General features: G+C 46.1%; 1 protein-coding gene across 1 annotated transcript in view; it reads left to right on the forward strand.

Annotated features, from left to right (window-relative positions):
* The first annotated feature begins 88 nt into the window (after positions 1–88).
* Positions 89–21,757, forward strand: part of LOC114770186 (eukaryotic translation initiation factor 3 subunit H-B) — a 46,775-nt gene continuing 25,106 nt past the window's right edge. Inside the window, exons 1-2 of the mRNA XM_028963887.1 lie at positions 89–212; positions 7,462–7,618. Coding sequence (XP_028819720.1) covers positions 132–212; positions 7,462–7,618 — 238 coding nt within the window. The 5' untranslated portion in view covers positions 89–131. The remainder of the gene's footprint in view (positions 213–7,461; positions 7,619–21,757) is intronic.

A 21,757-nucleotide genomic window follows, 5' to 3' on the forward strand; every position in this document is an offset into this window, starting at 1 on the left:
GAGAGAGAGAGAAAAAATATTAGCCTGTTTTGGGGAACCTTTGATTTGTCTTTGCCTTGGGGGGGAGGCAGCTTGAGGTTGCACCGCCACCGGAAGTAGGGCCCTCTCCCCCGCTCCGCACGCGTGAAAAGATGGCGTCCCGCAAAGAATCCGGAGTGAGCTCCAGCAACACTTTGGATTCCCCCGTGAAGCAGATCCAGATCGAAGGCTTGGTGAGATGATGCCCGCTGCCCTCCCGCTCCGTGCGTTCGCCCAGAAACGGGTTGGGTTGGGAAGTGAACGTCGCGACGCTTTTTAACGGGGTGGCCGGCGCCGGTTCGGCTAGCTAGTTATCTGCCTAGCATGCCGTCTTCCCCGCCACACACTCGCAGATCTTGCGTCGTGAAATTGTGTTTAACGCAGTTATTCGATCCGCTGGGTTAAAATACGGGAATTCTGGTCACCTACGTCGCCTGTTCATCCAGGGCCCCATGAAATCCGTTTTCCGCATTTTGAATTACATGCTTTCTGTAATCGTTATTTCTTCACCTAAATATGCAATATGGCAAATCACATTTAATCACCGTCCGTTTACATTTACGGTATTTATCAGACGCCCTTATCCAGATGACTCACAATCAGTAGTTACAGGGACAGTCCCCCCCTGGAGACACTCAGGGTTAAGTGTCTTGCTCAGGGACACGATGGTAGTTAGTGGGGTTTGAACCTGGGTCTTCTGGTCCATAGGCGAGTGTGTTACCTGCTAGGCTACTACTACCGTCCAGCAAAGTGCTTGTTCATTTCGTGCCAAGAATTATTTCATAATATTACACATTGTCCTATTTGTAAAATAAGTGTTACGTTTGATATTAGCCTGAAAACGTGTCAAATAATTAAACATTGAGGAATACATAAAAAGGTTGTGCCCACTTGTATAATTGCATTCTAAGACCAGTTCAGACTGTGCTGCCAGAATCGGTCTTAAACATCATCGCTTCGGATTATACGCCGTTACGCCAAAGGGGCAGTGGTGGCCCAGCTAAGGAAGCGGCCCCGTAATCAGAAGGCTGCTGGTTCGAGTCGTCGAGCAAAGCACCAAAGTTCCTGTCACAGCTGCCCACTTCTCACCAAGGGTGACTGTTAAAAGCAGAGGACTTGTTTCATTGTGTCACCTTTTGCTGCGCTGCGTTGTTTCACAACGACAAACCTTACTGGCGTTTTCATGTCCTTCAGCGAATGGTGCAAAGTAATATCCTAGTGGGTAACACACTCGCCTATGAACCAAAAGACCCAGGTTCAAACCCCACTTACTACCATTGAAAGCAAGACACTTAACCCTGAGTGTCTCCAGGGGGGGACTACTTTGTTGGTCAGACAAACGCCTGTGCCCTTCAGAAGCCTTGGCCACCAACAATCTGTAGGCCCTGAGGTTTAAGTCCACTTATACATGCTGTGACTACAAATTACTCCTTTGTCAAATGTCCACCAATGTCATTTACACATTTCTAACCTTTTCTTGAATCAACAGTAATATTTGTGGCCTCTGGGGAAATCTTGACTTGGCTTCTCTGTGTTGTATGTCCTTACACTAAAGAACATGGGTTTATTTTTGCGTGGCTAAGAAGTAGTAAAAGGTTTTTACCAACAAAAAAAAACCCCTTCTGCTTATTCTGGGTATTGCTACAGCCTGGTAGGGTGACACACTTGCCTGCGAGCCTGAAGACCACAGAGTCACAGGTTCGAACCCCACTTATTACCATTGTGTCTTGGACCCTGAGGGTGTCCATGCGGGACTGTCCCTGTCACTACTGACAGCCGGGTCCTGCTGCGTTTCTACCCCCTTCGGTATGGAGCTGGCGCAGAAACAGTTGTGGGGCAGAGAGTGTGCTGAGCGCAGGGATCATTTAGTCATCTTATCCTGTGAGTGATCAGATGTATTGCATCAAAAGTTGGGCGGGCTTTTGTCATGCCGAAGGAGAGATTTCATCGTCCGTGTTCTGTCTTTCTGTGGCCAAAAGGGGGCAGAAGTGCGCTGCCTTTCTCCCCCCCCCTGACCTCTCTGTGGAACCCCCCCCCCCCCCCCCCCCCCCCCCCCCCCATTTAAAAACATATAAGTAAATGTTTACAGCATCCTGCAACTATCCACGTCTCGGTTCTTTAGTAACATATTTAAATTTCATTTGAATTCAGAATCCGGAGGCTCTTAACGGGGCAACCGGTGACTGAGGATAATGAACTCCGAGCGCGAGGCGTTCGGAGACGAACGGAGGTCATTTCACGGCCGACCTCCCGATCCGGTTTGAAATTTATCCGGGGGACGGCTCAGCTGGCGCTAGCCAAGGCCAGGGACCCTCCACTTCATTACGATGCCGGTTGCTGCGGTTTTTTTAAATCCCTCCCGCCAGCAGCATGACCAATGATTTCGAAGATTATTTCTTTATTCCCTATTCGAATAAAAAAAAAAAAAAAAAAACTGGCAGTAATTTACGGTAACGTTTACGCCCGTGAAGCGAAATTTCTTTTCGGAAGATCAAGGCATTGAACTGCATCTGCTCCACCGTTTACGTTCATGCTCTGCTGAGCCTTTTCCATCGCCTGTTATGATCTGAGGACCGCCGCCCGGTGCTGGAGGCTTCCGGCGCTCCAGCATGCCTACTTCCTGTCCGGATTTGTTGATTGAAATACAGCTTTCTCGCGGTGCGTTTGACGCCCCAAAAGAAGCCTCTGGCCGAGAAAGTTTTTGCTCAAGTTTTGTTCGAGTAAGAGCAGGATGATAAAGGAGAGCTGGTGACTCTTTGAGTAGCAGATTGATAGTCGAACGGAAGGAGTAGATTCCTCGTAAAAAAAAAGTCTATGAACTCGTGAGTCCGATATAAACGAGATTGATTGGTTGCTTTCGCAGACAGGACCCCGGAGAGGCGAGCCGGCGAGCGTTCACCGGCCAAACAGGAAATAAAGCTGAAATTGCGGCGCGTCCTTGGGCCCGGCCTGCCCCTCGTCCCCGCCCTGCAACATGACAACTGCCCATTTTATTTAATCCGGGGCCAATTAATTGTGAATTAATTTCCATAATTGTGCCAGCTGCGTCCGGCAAAAGGCGATTCCAGCTAGAAATGTGTCCACCGTCCACTTGGCAGACGCTTGTGCGCTTTTATCGACAAGAGGACGACACCAGCAATTCTCGTTCGGCTTCTATAGATTTTGAGTTCCAAAACTGAGGGCCCTGATAAGGTCGAACTTGTCAGGAAAAGAACATGCGATGGAGTTGTTAAGTGCTAGACGCAATTTTATTATTATTTTATAATGTTCAGCTGCTTCTTAAAGGTGGTGGAAGTCTCGGCTGTCCCACCAGCCAGGGACAACAAAGGAGAATAGAGTTGATTGGGACCGGAGACCCCGTGAAGAGGGAATTTTCAGTCTGGTTTCGTGTGTAGATCTGAGCGGGCCTGCAGGAGTGTATCTGGCTAGTAGTGTGTTGGTGTAAGAGGGAGAACTTCCATTTACAGCCCTGTAGGCAGCATCAAGGATTTAAACTCGATGCGAACAGCTACCGGGAGCCGATGGAGAGAGGTGAGAAGAGGCGGGACGTGGGTGTGTTTTGGCTGGTTGAAGATGAGGCGGGCTGCCACGTTTTGGACCATCTGGAGGGGTTTTACGGTGACTGCAGAGGCTCTCAGCCAGGAGAGAGTTACAGTAGTCCAGTTTAGAGATGACCGTTGCCTGGACAAGGAGCTGCATAGCCTGTTGTGGAAGAAAAGGTCTAATCTTGCGACTGTTGGAAAGGGTGAAGCTGCAGGAACTGAAGATCGCAGCAACGTGATGGTTCAGACTCAGTTTGCCATCAATCTCAAACCCCAAGGCTTTTCGCAGACGCCGTGGGTGTTAACAGTAGCGAGCCATTTTGAATTGAGTTGAGTATTTCAACACAGAACAGTCCAGCGTTACTTAGTATGTGCGGGAATCTTGGATCCAAACATGGAAACACATCTGTGATACTCAATATGTTGGGGGTCAAAAATGGGGGCGTTTTATTTTTTTTTTTAAGATCTCACATTTACTTTTAAATTTTTTTTTTTTTTTTGCTTGCCACCCTTCTAGAATTTTCTTTGCTTGTTGTGGCCTGGGTGGTGCTGTGGCTGAGCGAGAACGTTTTTGACAACGGGGACTAGCGTCCCTCAGACTCGCTGTCGCTCGGCATCTCCGCTAGCTTGAGGCCGCCGGCTCGCGGAGCCCGGCTTTACCTGTGACAGCCCCCCCTTCCTCCGTCGACACCCCCGTCTCAGCTCTGCCAAAGGGAGGATGGGGGTTTTTCTTAATTTTTTGTACTTTTTAAAAAAATTTTTTTTATTTCAGAGGACGAACTAAATCAAATCAAAGTTGACTGCCTTCCATCTAGATTCAACAATTTGGGTACTGATATACATGAGGGATGTAATTTGAGGGGTTGTTGGTTCTCTGCTCAAGCTGCTTTTCATATGTACAATGTGTACAGAGGGGCTGTCCGTGAGTTTGTCTCGTTTTTGTGGCCTTTGGCGTGTCTCAGCCAATCGGCATTAAGAGCCAGAACAAACCATTTACCATAGCATCAAAGTGACGTGATTGTCACATGTGATACACAGCAGCACAGCACATGGTGCACACCGTGAAATTTGTCCTCTGCATTTAACCCATCACCCTGAGTGAGCAGTGGGCGGCCATGACAGGCGCCCGGGGAGCAGTGTGTGGGGACACACTCAGTGGCACCTTGGCAGATCGGGATTCGAACCGGCAACCTTCTGATTACAATAAATTAGGTAAATTATTAGCACATTGATTGATTGGGCGCTTGCACTCGATTTATTTAGTGCCCTCTTCATTTTTCTCTCTCTCTATTATTGCCCTCCAAGCAACTTATAACTTCTTAAAAAAGTTTTTGTATTGTACTTTTAGTTGAACATATTGATCGAATGCTATAGGCCATGGTCTGTGTGGGATCTGGATGCGCCTCTAGGGTGCCGGAAACCGCCGTTGTACAGTGGCTACCGTTGCCGATATGACTTCTATGGCGGCACCAAGTGCAGACTACCAGCTCATTATCCATGTAAACAGAACTGCCTGGGGAGTACACACACACACACACACACACACACACACACCCCCAGAGTGCCACATATAAACACCGCCATCCCCTCGTCTCTCTTTTTATATCTGCCTCACCTTCGCTTGCTCTGCCCGTGGCTCCCTCGGGGCATTTGGCCCACCGCGATGCCTTTAAGAAGTTATTTCCTTTTTTTTTTTTATTATACTTATGCAGCTTATTATATATATACACACACACACACACACACACACACACTGTGTGTAAACAAGTCATGACAGAGGAGCCCGAGAAACCGATTACGATGAGTTAGAGAGGAGGTAGCCCGGGAGAGCGGTTTTCTTAGCTGTGGAATTTGAAGCTGGGCTTTGTGTCTTTTCTACCCGCAGATACCAGCACTTCCCAACCTGGACATTACGGTGGGGTTTTCATTCATTTTGGGGACCCTTTGCATGAGTCTTGGTGTTTGTGTCAGTGGAGTCACCTGCATTGGTCGTCTGGCATTCAAACAGTTTGGAAACCCTAGTACCCTCGCATCTCGTAAACGGTCCAGCGTCTGTGTGGCAGTTGCATAACGATGTCTGGAGTACGTAGGTCCTTAGACCAATTTTCACTTCATTGGAATTTTTTAATTATTGATTCATCTGTATTAGTGTAAATTCTATAGGCTGAAACATCTTCAGATGTTCCTCATTGGCCACTCACTCCACCTGCGCTCGGTGTCTCAGAATTTTGACTCCTTCCTGATAAGCTTGCCTGTCTGCCAAGCAGCTGGCCACCATTTGCCTGAAGCCAATTCCAATTGTGGATTCCAAGCGAGGGGAGGTGAGCGTTTCCCACGTAGCGGTCGAGCTTCTCCATCCTCTGTTTGGAGGACTGCCTCTAATGGCTGGCTCCCTTCTTGCCGTGTTATTGATAATCAGATGGCAGATCTCCAATTAGAGTCTCAATCGGGTGACCGCTGGTGGTTTTATTTGTTTGGTCAAGTGCCTTGCTGCCACAGTTTTGCACAAGTTAATGCCGTCCAAAAGTCACTCATCAGTTCTTCAATGAAGCGGTGTGACCATGTCCAGACGTCAGCAGATTGCTCGTGTAAATCTGTGTGTACGTGCCGTCCCCTTTACAGATCATGTTCTGTCTCACCCCATGTCTCGTTGGTCCCATTTAGGCAGTTTATCAATTAACTAATGGAAAGAATTGCCAGAGTAGGCAAACATTTGATTGCCTTGGCTCTATACTAGCGTCCAAGCTGGAGGGGGGGAAAAAAAAATAAAATATATATATATATATAAAACACACACACACACACACACAATCTCCAAGACATCAAAGCAGGTCTAAATGAATCCGGTCAGCTTTTCATGCTTTAGTTGTGTGAAGGGCAGGAGGCTTTTCTCTCTCTCAGATTCATGTATTAGTCATTTTTTTTGTCATTTTGGATAAGGTTGAACAGCCCATTCACACAAAATCAATGTTTTGTTTGACATAGACGTTCCTTTTGTGAAAAGGTAGTACTCTTCTTATAAATGGCATTAGGCTAGAGTGGGTTGGAACACTCTTCCAGAGATATTGGATTTTAGTAGTACATAGTTGCTGAGAAGGTGAGCCATTTCAGATGGTGGTACCTCAGCTTGCCGTATTGATTTTTCTTGTGGTTTTCCCGTCCACTGATCCAGGTCAGACCCTCTGTGCGGCATCAAACCTTTTTTTTTTTTTTTTTTTCCCCTCCAGCCCTTCCTTACCTCCACTCTTGACACACTTTCTCCTCCTCCATGTGTGGTTTCATTTAATATCTTGTTCTCTCTTCCTCGCTTTGTTTGCGGTATTTAAATTCCCCTCATTCTTTGTTGTAAACGAGACCTAGCCTGGCGGTCAGACATTAAAGGGAATCTATTATGGGTAATTTTGCTGGCGTACCGGATGCTGCAATCGATAGTGCTGGCTTAGCAGAAATGCTCCTTGGTTTTGTTTGTGTGTGTGTGTGTGTGTGTGTGTGAGAGAGATATGTGTTCATTGTGATGTTCATTCATGTGGGTTTATTTTATTTATTTATTTAAGTCTACTTTAGCCTGTGATTACTCTATCCATTCAGTTGGTCCTGTACATCCATAATGTTTTTCACAGTTGTTATGGACATTCAGAAGAACTGAATTCAGAAGATTAGGATTTGGTGGTTAGAGGCCAAGGTTGTCCCCTTGTGACTTCGTTAGGAACATCTTTAGGGAATTCCTTCAGACGTGGTCCTCATTATTCCTTTTGACTCATCGATTTAGGCTTTACACAATTTTCAGATGGTATACCTTTTATGTGTCTGGTTTATCTTGGCCAAAGTCATTACTGCTTTTGAGCTCGCTCAGCATTCAACTGTCTCCCTTGTCCGCCCTTGTTTCCTCTCTGGATCTCAGGTGGTGCTGAAGATCATTAAGCACTACCAGGAAGAGGGCCAGGGCAGTGAGGTGGTGCAGGGCGTGCTGCTGGGATTGGTGGTCGAGGACCGGCTGGAAATCACCAACTGTTTCCCCTTCCCGCAGCACACTGAGGAAGATGCCGACTTTGACGAAGGTGAGTGGCCGTGGGGGACTTCTTCTTCTCTTTGGGCCAGAAATTGTCTTGTACATAATGTCCTCCTGAGCTGTTTCCATTTAGCCATCGTTGTTAAGTGCATGACTAACGTCCAAGTTGCACTGGCATTCTGGTCATATCATGGCCTTTCAGAGTGCTCTATGAACGTGTATGTCAGTGAAATGACTGTCTTATAGGCTAGCTTTTCGCGCCTTTGGTGTTTTTCTTCAGGTGCATGTGGGGCTGGCCGATTTATACAATCTTGATCACCGCTATATCTCTGTGATCTGCCTTCATTTTTCACGTTCGATAACATGGTAGAAATTGGCATATTTTCAAGGAATCAGGGTTCAAGGAAACATGGTAGAAATTAGCATATTTTCAAGGAATCAGGGTTTCTGTGACTCCTTAAATCAATCAATAAATCTAGCGGTTAAGGAAGCGGCCCCGTAATCAGAAGGTTGCCGGTTCGAATCCCGATCCGCCAAGGTGCCACTGAGCAAAGCACTGCTCCCCACACACTGCTCCCCGGGCGCACTCAGGGTGATGGGTTAAATGCAGAGGACCCATTTCACTGTGTGCACCGTGTGCTTTGCTGCTGTGTATCACAAGTGACAATCACTTTACTTTACTCAATGTGTCAGCAATCCGTTGGTCAATGTAAATGACCAGGGGCGATTGGAGCCGATTCATGTATATGAATTGGTCCATATCAAAAACCGCCATGGCAGTGGTCCCCTAGTGGCTTTCAGCAGTACAGGTAAAATGAGGGTTAATATTGTTATTTTTTAAGCCTATATCAATTTCAAAGGAATCTAATTATATCAAATAATAATATATTACTTTGGATAAGTTTATATTAATGAATTAATATTGAGTGTTTTCCGAGAAAAACGTATTCTGATGAATGTGGGCTTAAAAAAGGTCTTAAGTCTTAAATTTGGCTTCCTTAAAGCTGCAGAAACCCTGTCCACCATCCTGATTGGTTTACTTTACAAAGTTTCAGTATGTGTGGGCTTTTATTTGGAGGTTATAACTTTAAAATCTGTTAACTGTTATTGCGACAGTGGACCATAATGAGCCTGAACCTGAATTTCACAAGTTTAATTTCAGCAAGCTGAATAATATTACACCACTCACAGTAAGTTAGGGATATTGTTACTTACATGAGGGCTTTTCCTATTTGCTCTGTATTTAATGAAATAAGTAAGTGTCCTTTGATACTTGTAATAATGTATGAAAAGAAACATAATTTTCATTATTTAATATTTATTACCCCACAAATTTAGAAAAATAACAGGGAAAGCCTGTATAGCTAAGTATATCCGGATCAGTTTTTTGCCGTATTGCCCAGCCCCAGTTACACTGTATAGACAGAAATCCTCTTTGTGAAATACATTCAATCGTGATGAGCTTAATGGCTCATATTTATGGAACTTTGCTGTAATTCTAATTGCAGACACGTGAAGTGATTGTCATTGTTGAAACACTGCAACACACGGTGCACACAACTGAATGAAGGGACTGCTCTCTCCTCGCGGCATCTCTGGCAACCGCGCTTGATAACTGCACAAGCCGGGTTGGCAATGGCTAAACGAAGAGAGCCTATGGAGAGCGCTTCTGACGTAAGCTGGCGCACTGGGATCAATTGGTCCATTTTTTTGCAGCGCTGAGCTCGAGTGTGTGTGGAGTAATATCTGTATGAGGCAATTGTGATGATGAGATCAGGCCTGGTTTCTCCTTCCGGCGGCGATTTGTCCAGCACAGGTGGGTATCTTTCTCTCAACAATGATGCACCGAGGTTGTGTGCAGTTGTCATTACGTGAGCCTTGAGAGGACAATGTCAACCCTTGTTAGGAGAAACTGAAATAAATCCCAGATCTCAAAATGACAGATTCCCAAGTGGCTATTTTAAGATCACAAATTGTGGAGTTTTTTTGGGTCTGTGATGCTGAATCAAGGCCAGTTCAGAGGCAGCTCATCTGGAGGAACCCGCTTCCGCAAAGCTTGACGCCCTTTTCCTGCAAAATGCACACTTGCTTGAGTGCCAAGCAAATTCATTGCTGGAAATCTTTCCAGACGGGGGGGGGGAATCATCAATCTTGTGAGTCTTCCTCACTGCAGGAGGAGAGGTAGAAAACCCACCATCCAACGTGTCATTACAGCTCGAGATGGGCCGGGTGGGGAAAGAAAGAGAGCAGGAATGAAGGGATTAAGACTTCCTGTCATCTGAACAGTAGTGCCCAAGCCTGCCGGAAGATGAGAAATGAGTAGACTTGGAACACTGGCAAGCCCCATCTCTCTACACACACACACAAACACACATAAAACGAATGGGTCTCTTGTGAGCACGTTTGAAAGTTTACTTCTGGAAGTGCTACACACCTTGTGGAGACTTAAGAATCAGGAGCGAAGGCTTCGATTTCCCGAAATCCTGCATCCTCTTCTTTCTTTCCAACGTCCCTGGTCAACCAGTGCAGGAAATTCATATGGTGGAGCAGTTTTTCCTTCCCTTGAATCCATCCACTCGTAGTCCAGTTAGTGGTTTTTTTTTCCCCCCCAACTCTTAACAACTCCTTGCACCTTCGTGCATTTTATGCAAGCGGTGGTATGTGGAGGTGAGCGCACATTAAAGCGAATGAAAGTGCGTGATGAAATCCTAAGCAAGGATATGTAAGCGTAACTGTCCCGTACTCTGCAAAGCCGAATGTCCGGTTGCATCACCATTCCAACCCCGTGGCCATACACCCACTGGCCACAACATTAAAACCAACTTGCCTAATGTCGTCTGTCCACCTCGTTGTCAAAATCTGACCTCTCAATAGATGTCCAAGATATTGGCATTTTCCATAGCTTCAAGTGTGTAAGCCAAATTGAATAAAATTTATTTTTATTTTTTTTTAGAAACTTTTAAGTCCTAGACTGTGGGTGGTAGTAGCCTAGTGGGTAACACACTCGCCTATGAACCAGAAGACCCAGGTTCAAATCCTGCTTACTACCATTGTGTCCCTGAGCAAGACAAGCTCCAGGGGGACTGTCCCTGTAACTACTGATTGTAAGTCGCTCTGGATAAGGGCGTCTGATAAATGCTGTAAATGTGTAAATGTAGACTAAAAGGACTTTTGCAGACCGTGACTAGGCTTCATCCACAAACCGGAGCCTCCTTTTTCTGCACAGTATGGTGCATTGTTCTGCTGAAAGAAGCCAACACTCTTACCAAGAATTGACCCTCAACTATCTTTTTAGTAGGTGTCAAAAGTACTTGTTAATACATAAATTCAGTAAAGAGAAAAGTGATTGTCACATGGTCGCTTCCTTAACCGCTAGGCCACCACTGCCCCGTGGTGAAATGCCTAAAGTTTTACTACTGGGCATCTGTCCATTTGACTTCTTAGCTGTTTAAGCGCATTTGTAGGGGAAAACGATAATTTTGCGCCACGCATTCAGCCGTATTAGCACAATTCTGGAGTCATCAGAGTCTCAGGTGGAGTTTTCACACCTTCGGTTCCATCCCTGCGGGGCGACTGCTGCCGGAGCTGAGCGGGGAGGGGACGGATGCAGGCAGTGAAGGATATGGATTGATGCAATCAAAGGTGTTATGCCAGACGGTGTTGACAATTGAGAAATGAAAAGCCATTTCATCCCCACCTCTCATTGAAGGGATGAGCAATAAAGAGGTGTTGTGCGATGCCGGGAGAAAATTGATGCCGCGTGACAAACGGGTTTTTTGTGCATTGCGTGTTGAGGTCCAAAATAAAAACAAGCCAGCTATTTTCTCTCTCCGTTTTCAGTCATTTGAGTGACAGCCTTTCAGACACGAAGTTTTCGTGAAACGTGTCCCCACCTCAGACATCTTTCACTACAAACTGGGTTTCCTGAGGGTTGAGCGCAATAAAACAAACTTGTAATACTGCGGTGGCAGTAAACTGACACAATCCTTATGGTACCTGTAATGGAGGAGAACATATATATCCCGGAACACCATGAGCTCACCCCACCACGATGCGGCGTGTCCTCGTTGCCCGTTAATGGAGGCTGCGGGCAACGGGTTTCCAGGTTTATTCTGCTTTTATGGCTCCCCGAGCCTGTCGCCGGAGCAGAAGCTAGCAATGCATCAGATGGGAAGGACACTGAAGGGTGTTATTAAAACCGTAATGGGCTGCGGTGGTGCCGAGTGCCGACGCATCAGTAAAAAGAAGAGGCCTGCGCATCGGACCCGTTCCCTTTTTCTTCCCAGATAACAAAAAAACAAAAAACTGCAGAAACATAAACAAGATGGCTGTTACTGTTTTTGACATCAGGCATGGCTAATCAATGTTAATATCCTCTGTACAATCTATAACATTTTGTAATTCCATAATTATTTTTAATTTTTTTTTGAAAAAATGCAGCACCTAAATTACTCATAGGGGGGCGGTGGTGGCCTAGCGTTTAAGGAAGCGGCCCCGTAATCAGAAGGTTGCCAGTTCGAATCCCGATACGCCGAGGTGCCACTGAGCAAAGCACCGTCCCCACACACTGCTCCCCGGGCGCCTGTCATGGCTGCCCACTGCTCACTCAGGGGGATGGGTTAAATGCAGAGGACAAATTTCACTGTGTACACCGTGTGCTGTGCTGCAGTGTTTCACAATGACAATCACTTCATTTTAATGGATGTTTAAACACACTATATACAGAGTTAAACAGATTTTTTTAATTTTTTTTTTTTTAATGAGCTGACACCTTGCTTTGCTGACACATTTACGGCATTTACCAGACGTCCTGGTCCAGAGCGACTTACAACGTGCTTCCATGTTACCATCTATGAAGTGATGGTAACATGACTAACATGGAACATGGGGTAGTAGTAGCCTAGTGGGTAACACACTCGCCTATGACCCAGAAGACCCGGGTTCAAATCCCACTTACTACCATTGTGTCCCTGAGCAAGACACTTAACCCTAACTTGCTCCAGGGAGACTGTCCCTGTAACTACTGATTGTAAGTCGCTCTGGATAAGGGCGTCTGGTAAATGCTGTAAATGTAAATGATCAGTTCTGACCATGACACTGACTACATCCTGGACTTCTCCAAACCTACAACTGTAGGACTTATTATATCATCAACCCTGCACTGACACAATTTTCAGGCTCACTCTACCCTGGAAGGGGGTCCCTCTCTGTATCACTGAGTTTTTCCTTGTGTGCAGAAGGGTCAAGTGTGGGGGGGTGTCAACTGTAGGGCCTGTCAAAGCCCATTGAGACATACTGTATGTGGTTTTGGGCTATATAAGAAATAAATGTTGTTGGTTCACTTGGACCCCCAACTATGAATACAACCATTTTATTCACTCTTTTGTAGTTTCTATATAGAAGTTTTTAAACTAGCGAGTCAAACCAACTCTGGCTCGGTTTTTGCTTTTAATGAACGTTTTAACTTTGCATGATAACGAAGCCCCTCTGTGACCCAATAGGCCACATCTCACTTGCATCGTGCAGCATTTTCTTTGGAGACCCGGCTCAGCCAGATCAGTGTGTGTGTCTCTTTAGTCTTTCTGGCAACGCTGGAAATGGCAGGGGTTTGGACACAACACACTTTGGACACGTTAGTTACCTGCCTGATTGCTGGAAACACTTGCACCAGGAGTTTATTAGCATTCCTGTCATGCGAGGGTTTCAATTTGAACGGGCCTGCAGCGCCCCTTTCACTTTTTGTGCAGACGTTGCTACATGCCCAGTCATCGGCACCTGACTAGGGTCCTTGGGTCATTCGGCGAGTCCAGCCTCTGCACACGTGCGGCCCATCTCGCAGTCGCTGTGGAATTCACCTCCTCCCCACCTTCATCCCGGAGCAGCTGAGGAGTTGGGTTTATATTATAAAGGAGCACCTGCTCCTGATGTGTGTGTGTGTGTGTGTGTGTGTGTGTGTGTGTGTGTGTTAAAGCTCACCGACGCCGCTTGTTTATGGCTCTGCTGCCTCTAATTATGGTCTCCAGCTCGGGCAGGGCAGGTAGCAGCTGCTTCTGGCTTTCTGTCTCCATCTTCCTTTTTCTTCCGTTCATTTTTCACTTCCCTTCCCTCTACCCCCATCTTTCAGTTTTGCTCTTGTCAAGCATAGGAGTCGTACTTCAGAGGAGGCGGTGGCAGCCATTTTTTCTTCTCCCCTCTTCTTCCCCACTCATAATTTGAATTATTGCCCTTATTTTTGTTCAGTTGCTACATTACACAACAAAATGTGTCGTCTGCATTTAACCCATCATCTTTTTGAGCAGCGGGCAGCCGTGAAAGGTCCCCGTGGAGCAGTGTGTGGGTTTGAACCGGCAAACCCTTCTGTTATGATGAGCGTCTCGGAACGATTGTGGCTCCGTGGTGACGTCGTGCCCAAGCAGATAAAACCGATGAGTCCACCTACTCCGTGTTTCTGCCATGGCACACCGGGAGCTTCTGTTTCTTCCATTCTCCCCATCGCCACGTCCTCACCACCAGTATATTGCAGGAAGGTTCTCCGCTGGTCTTGATCCCGCTGTCTTTTTCATTAGTCAGATTTATGGCCATTGGTAATTACAGAATGCACTTAAACCCCCCCCAGTTGCTGCCATTCCCCCGAGTGCGGGCTTAATTAGCGCCTTCTAATAGACGCTCTCCAGTCGTAAATGTGCTAGAAAGTCATACTTGTGCATAATATTTCTCTCAGAAGCACAGACTTTAGCCACAGATAGTTCTGTGACGTGAAGACACATTTTCACAGCAGCCTTGGCTGAATTTGGCACTGTCGTCAGCGGTGGGTTGCAATCGCTGTGTTGCTTGGGTACGGTGCTTTGTCCACCAGTAGATGGCAGCATTGCACCACTCAGGACTGGACAGACGATGCAGGGGCGGCTCTGATAAACACACAAATAATACAGATCGCAGCTTCCTGCTCTCGAACAGTGAATCCCAATATTTTCTTCATATCTTCCTATTGGGGGTGAAGTCCTTGTAGAAATTTTCTTGCAGATTAACGTGTGCTTGACAGGTTTTTTTTTTTTTTGGCTTTGTGTCTAGTGTTGCCTCTGTGGCAATGGAAGTGAAAACCACAGGATCTGCATTTGATTCAAATGTCATTGCATGAGCTTTGGGAGGAAGGACCTGGGTTTCATTGGTTTTAATTTGCTGATTACTACTACACTCCCGTAGCCAATTGAGTATTTTAATAGCCTGATTTGATCAGCCTGTTGGCTGTAAGGTGACCCATCGTTACCCAAATTGCCGAACGACCCTTCCTGTCCAAAAGTGCCTCGGCTTCATGTCTGCTGGCCCAGTACCATGTAGACTAATAGTCTAAAATAGACATATATTTTCTGAATTCTCCCTCCAAATGCACCATTTAAGGGCACTTTCACACCTTTAGTGTGTGTGTTTGTTTTTATCCGAATAGGTCAGCGAGAACAGTAGTGAATACAGTACGTAGCTATTCTGTTGTGGATTACTACATGTTTATGGGAAATTGTGCATATATGTATATAGTCATCAGACCAATAACTACATTTAATTATACCTATAATTCCTTTTTCAAATCGTGCTTTTGTGACATTTGGTCCTGTCTTTCACCAGGCGGACCGCACAGTTTGATTCGAATTGAGATCACCTTTTTTTTTTTTTTTTTTTTGGTGGCCAAACTTGAGTTTGATTCAAATGGACTAAAGCCTGTGGGTGTGAAAGCCTCTTATATACCTGCCATGTTTGAAACTCCAGCCCTCACTGGCTTTATTTGCACACTGTAACTCATCGCTACTGCAATACCCCTCGTTGTCCCGCAATTTCTTTCGTACATCTACCAGTACAGCATGCCTGTGGTTGTTGGTGAAGATTGGTTAGGTAGTTCTACCGCCTGAATCTTCTTGTAAGTCTTGTAGCTACAATGTAAACGGATCAGCTTGTCAGTGCAGGTTGGGCGATGGACCGGCCAAGTGGCATTTGGCACCGAGCCCACCGCAGCATTGTGAAAGGGCAGCAGAGACGGGCGCCACACCTGATGGCCGGCGAAGATGTCGCTCTGCAGTTTTTTTTTGCTTTTTGTCGGGTAGAAGTTGAACCTCTCTGAACGATTTCAGCTCCTTCGGGTCAGCCCTCTCGGTGCCCTCTGTAACGTCAGCTATGAGAATGTTTTGTTTGTTTGTTTGCACTCGAACGCCTCGGGTCAACTTTGCGCCGAAGGCGTTCCAGTGTCAACCAACGTTACGGTGTCACCCTGTCTGTTGGCATTTAAAGCTTGTGCGGCCCACCCTATGTGACTGCGAGACCTTTTGACCCGTGGCATAGGCGGTTTTCTGGGACGAGGGAGTTCATGCAATGCCCTCTGGCTGCGTGTTTAAAGCCACACTTCTCCAGTTAGATCAGATCACTGCTGTTTCTACTTCCCTTAGGGGGGCTCCGCCTCTCCTAGCTAGCATCTTGCCTCCTCCACCAGTGTACCACACCCTCCAACACCAAGGCCGTAACAGAAATATTAGTCCAGTCCAGTCCTGGTGTGCACATAAGATAAACCTTTATTAGTCCCACAAGTGGGAAATTTGCATTGTCCTACCGCGCACTGCCTACCGCGGTGCAAACTCATTTTTATTTTGCTCTCCGCTTCTCCAGTACTCCCCCAGGCACTCTCTCTCCTCTCCTGTATCCTCCAAATTCCTCAGTCTGCCTATTCTGTTGTGTCTGTGCGGCTGGAGGACAATGGGTTTAATGAGGGTCCCTGCAGTTCGCCTCAGCGCCTGGATGCCACGCTCAACTGGCCAGCCTGCAGTCCGTAGGGCTACTGCTGAGATTTCTGGTAGAGTGCGCACACACGTGTAGTTATACTGGATATTAAAGGTGTCTGATATGTCCAAAAATGCTCTATTAATCAATATCTGTGGAATACAGCACCACGACACGTTGGCAAGGCGTGGCCAAGCAGTTTGTTGATTGAGGAAAAATAGAGGTATTATATTAACGGTGGTACTCTATAGTGTATTTGATGCTACAGGGGGAGAATAAAACACAGGACTTTTTTTTTTTTTTTTTTTTTTAAATGAGTATTTCTGGATAATTCAAGTTAGTAGTTTACACATGCACTAGGACTATTCACTACGTGATGCACGGGACATTTTTATAACACAAGTTACTTTATCCCCATAACTAGTGGTCTATGAACAAGTCTGACATGCATGTAGTACCATGCTGTGCCTTATTATTGGGCCGTCATGGCCTAGTGGTTCAGGAAGCGACCCCGTCTGAGCAAAGCACTGTTCCCACACACTGCTCACCGGGCGCCCTTTATGGCTGTGTGCCCCATGTGCTGTGCTGCAGTGTATCACAATGACAATCACTTTAATTAATTTTAGTTCAATGTAAAATTGACAAATGCCACACAAGCAGTTTGAAAGCTTGCCATGTGATGGACAAGACATAGAAAACCAGTCTCACTTGTTAAAATGAACTTCCGCCATAAAATCTTGTGAACTCTGAAATATTTGCTGCAATAATTTAGTATATTTATAATGTGTAATGGGTGTCAAAATAATGTTTATGTAATACCAATATATGCAGCTAAAATGACAAAGGTGGTGTGCACGGGACTAATGTCACTGGTCTAAAAGCTACACGAGTGCTCATAAGTTTAACATACGATAGCCCGTACTAAGAGTTAAAATGCTTTGCGTTGTATGGATCTTTTAATTAAGCCTGATTCACTATTCAATATAACATATATTATCTGAAATTGAAGTGTCTTGGTTTTGATAATAATTGGTCTTAGTAATTAGTAGGAATTAGTACATTTACATTGTGAGATTTAAAAAAAAAAAAATACATTAAATAAATATTATTAAATATTCCACATTATCTGAGTACCCATCTTAAATATTAGGACTAGTAAAAGTGCAAGTATTACGGAAATTTCTTATGCGTTTTGGTTTCATATTCAAGAGAATAGTCCCCTATATGAATATATAAAGTGTTTTTGTCCGCTGCCATGTTTTAAGTGTGTCTCTCATGTAAACAGTGATCCTTCAAATTTAAAACTGGAATTTTAGGTATTGAAGTGAAAGTGAAGTGATTGTCACACGTGATACACAGCAGCACAGCACACGGTGCACACAGTGAAATTTGTCCTCTGCATTTAACCCATCACCCTGAGTGAGCAGTGGGCAGCCAAGGCAGGCGCCCGGGGAGCAGTGTGTGGGGACGGTGCTTTGCTCAGTGGCACCTCAGTGGTACCTTGGCGGATCGGGATTCGAACCAGCAACCTTCTGATTACGGGGCCGCTTCCTTAACCGCTAGGCCACCACTGCCCCACTGATACCAGTGCTATATGGTATTGTAAAAAAGGACTGTATTTAAACTCATCTGATGTTACCTGGACATACAGAAGCTCGGCACGTGTAAATATTGCATGTTAAATGGTACCAATATTACAGAAAATTCCAAATTAAGCAGAGAAAGAGAGAGACAGGGGAGAAACTCCCCGGGTGGAAGGCCCCCCAATGGAGAAGGAAAAGAAGAGAGTGAAGCCTACAAGAGAAACTGTTATTCTCCGGACTGTGGTAACCTTTTTGGGAGACCAATGCAATCATATTGTCCTTTTCACCTTTTTGACTTGTCCAAACAGGTACAGAAAGCTAGTGGAGGCCACAACTTAATAAAGAAACCAGCAGTGGTCTTCATTAAAGATAAGCATAACATGTCATGGACCTGGAATTTCCTATCTTACTGTATGTAATTGGTACTTAACTGTATCAATTAAACAGTTAATTGAAAGTTCACCTGGCCGCACACACAGGTATACAATGGGATACAAAAATTGCACAGATATTTGTGCTCGTTGTCCATGTTTAGCTATTGGAACAGTCATGCTTGGTGTAAATGTGCAGTCATTGTAGGCATTGTTTCATTGTTTGTAACGTAACACGACTGAAAGAACAGTATCACTTCAGCAGAGCTTATACACCTGCTTAATTGACTTCCTCTTTTGCTTCGAGGGGTTCGGTGTGTGTTGTGTGAGCGCATACACACACTTGAAGGTATTCGGCTGGACCGAGACCTGAGCGTGTCGGTCTGTGTGCATGTCTGTGTAAGAAGATAAACTTATCGCCGTTTGACACACATTGCACTTTTTTTCCCCTATGTGTGGCTTTGGTAGAGCACAGTGTGCTGGTTTGTGCTTTGCTAGTGTGTGTGTTTGTGGCACATGCTGTTGCCTTAGCTAACGGGGTTCATTTTGCACAGAAGCTACAAAGAGGACGACCACACTAATGCCGCTAATGACTTTCCTCGCGCTCTACCCTACTCTCCGTCGGCACGGCAACTGAGACAAAGCTGTTCTCGAGCGATTGTTGCTCGGGAGTCGACATGGCAACGGAGAGATGGGCAGACGCCGTCGCATCTGTCTTAATCAAAAGAGATTTGCTGAATCATCCTCCTCATTCCTGTGTGCTGGGATATTTCATATGCACTGCAATAATCTGCTTTCGGCAGCAGCGGTTTGTTTTGATCAAGCGCGCCGGTGACTGTCACGATGTTCGCTGTTACTTTCTGCATGAATGGCCTCCTCGGAGTTAAAATAGTCCCCTATAAATGAACCCAGGAAGTATCCTTAAAGGCTTCGTTTCAAGGATACGGCATCATTGTATCCTGCCAAAGGACCATTCTGAAATCTAGAACACTTCAGATTCTTCCAAGAGACATTTTTTTTTTTTTTTTAGTTTTTGCGAAAATACCTATGGACAAAGGACTTGAAACCTCTATACTGTTCAGTTCGTTTTCAGGCAATAACTTGTATAGCTTAAGAATCGCCAATATTTTAACATCCGTTTTTATGTAGTGCAGAAAAGATATTAGAAAGGAGTTATGGGTAATAGATTGCTTGTTGTCTAGTTGTTAACGTTACTGTTTTATTAGCCATCGCGCTAGCTGCTACCGTAACAATAAGTTCAGCTAGCTAATGTGGTTCATTGCTAATGATGAAATGGCTGATGCCTTTGTGTTTTGGCAACCCTGTTTTGTATCATTTGTTAGGAGTCTTGGCACCTGGAAGTTGCCTGTATACTGAGGAATTGATGGTGTCGATTAGGCGATTGGGGTTATTGAAGGGTATCGGTAGTAGCTTTAGCAGCATTGTCAGTCAGTCTTTTGCAGAAGGTCTCATGCTGATTGCACCCGGCATGTCAGAGGGACTAATTAACGCTGCCGCCAAGCAGCTTTTTACAGTCACCCTGCAAGCCTCTTCAAGACGCCTTCTTGCTAATGCTGTGTCAATGGCTAATTACCTGCTAACAATGTGCTAATGGGCTGCTGGATTTCCAAATGGGGCTGGAAATAATTTTGAGAGTTGAATGGTTTATTTTGCCTTCCTCAAAACACTTTCAGGTCTGTGGTTCATGGGTGTGAGCTAGTTCGTATTTGCAGGGGTGTTACTTCCCAGTTAAAGCTGCCAGAACAAAGCTCCTGTAGATGACACACAGACTTTCGGTCTCTTTCACGTTCGCTCAATGCCAGGCCGGCTCACTGGAGCGCTGTGTTGTATTGCCTGGCGTGTGTCGAGACTTGGGCTTTGTGTTAGGTGATTGACTCTGTGTCCAACTTTTTGCAACACTGTCCAGGTGAGAAGGTTCCAAAGAAGCCACTGTAGTCCTGTGGCACGACACTCTTATCGATCCAGCTGGGGAGTGTGTGTGTGTGTGTGTGGGGGGGGGAAGAACACACTCGCCTATGAACCAGAAGACCCAGGTTCAAACCCCACTTACTTGTGTAAGACTATCCCTGTAACTAAGTCGCTCTGGATAAGGGCATGTGATAAATGCCATAAATGTAATCATATCCCCGTGTACAGTCATTGTTTGGTGAATGCGAATTTATCTAAATGAGATGGCCAGATTTTCTTTGACCTCTTTATTTGACCCTTGTTTATATACATTTCCCTCACAGCCACCTTCATGGCGGCTCCTCCTCCTCCTCTTTGCGTGCTGGGTGAGGCGGGCGTGATTGACGCGTAATGGGCTTTAACCGCTGCTAGCAGCGCTGCTCGGCGTCACAGAGCTCGCTTAATTGGCCCGTGCTCTGTGTTTAGCTGCACACTGGCTTTGGGGCATATCATTTAATTGACTGAATTTCTGAATGCCATCTCTTTTAGACACACACACACACACACACACACACACACACACACACACACACACACACACACACAGACACAGCCAGCCCTTCATTTAGGGCCGATTTGGCATTGAAATCCCACATCATAGAGTCTTTAAAAGCACAATAGTTAACGGATCAAACAATCGGCTGATTGAGAGTGGGGCGCGGGAGAGAAATGCGGGCGAAGCGCCCCGCCTGAGTAACACACAGGAATGTTCTTTGAGCTTCGGCGGCGGCAGCGGCGGCTCTAATGGATGCGGAGTTGGTGAGAGTCTGGGCTAGCATACAGAGGAGCGAGGGATTGAACAGAACGCGCACACACACACACACCTCCCTTTCCTGTCCGCCCGCACATCATGGGCTTCCAGAGACCACCAGGGAGGAGATTCGGCCTCCTCCCACCTCCTGAGGTTGCGAGACACGCCCCGGCACTCGACTGCAAGATGAGTGACGGGCCGCCGCGGCGCGATTAAGACCGGGGGGAGCGTGCGGAGGAGAAGGCTGAAGGAGAAATAAAACCCTCCGGTTCCCCGCGCCCCCCCCCTCGGACGCGTGCTTACACCGGCTCAGCCTCCCGAATGGAGAGCGAGAGCAAAAACACCGGCGGGATGAGCCGGCCTCCGGGTTTTTCGAAAGCCCACATCTTCTGATCTAAGCCCCTCCCTCTTTTCCGAAAAACCTTCGTCAAGCTTCCAACTGTAATCGGCACCATTTTGGCTTCGCGTTATTTTGCCCCATGCTGCTACGTGACCACCTACTTGGTCCACCTTCAGCAAAAACCAAAGAAGAAGAGAAAATAGGAGGGGGTAAAAAAAGCGTGTTGGGCTCGTTCCTCTTTCATGTGCACGCTTGTGGACACTGCTACCGCTCGTCCATGCAAATGTCCTCCGTCTTGACAGGAGATCCAAGCACTAGATGGCACCATAGTGCTTTGGTAGAGGAAAGAAGAAAATGGTGGATTTCAGTGGCATTAACTGTAAGCCACGGAATGGAGAGCAGTCGGGTTTGCAGT

This window comes from Denticeps clupeoides, chromosome 20, assembly GCF_900700375.1.
Source record: "Denticeps clupeoides chromosome 20, fDenClu1.1, whole genome shotgun sequence".
NCBI classification, from domain to species: domain Eukaryota; kingdom Metazoa; phylum Chordata; class Actinopteri; order Clupeiformes; family Denticipitidae; genus Denticeps; species Denticeps clupeoides.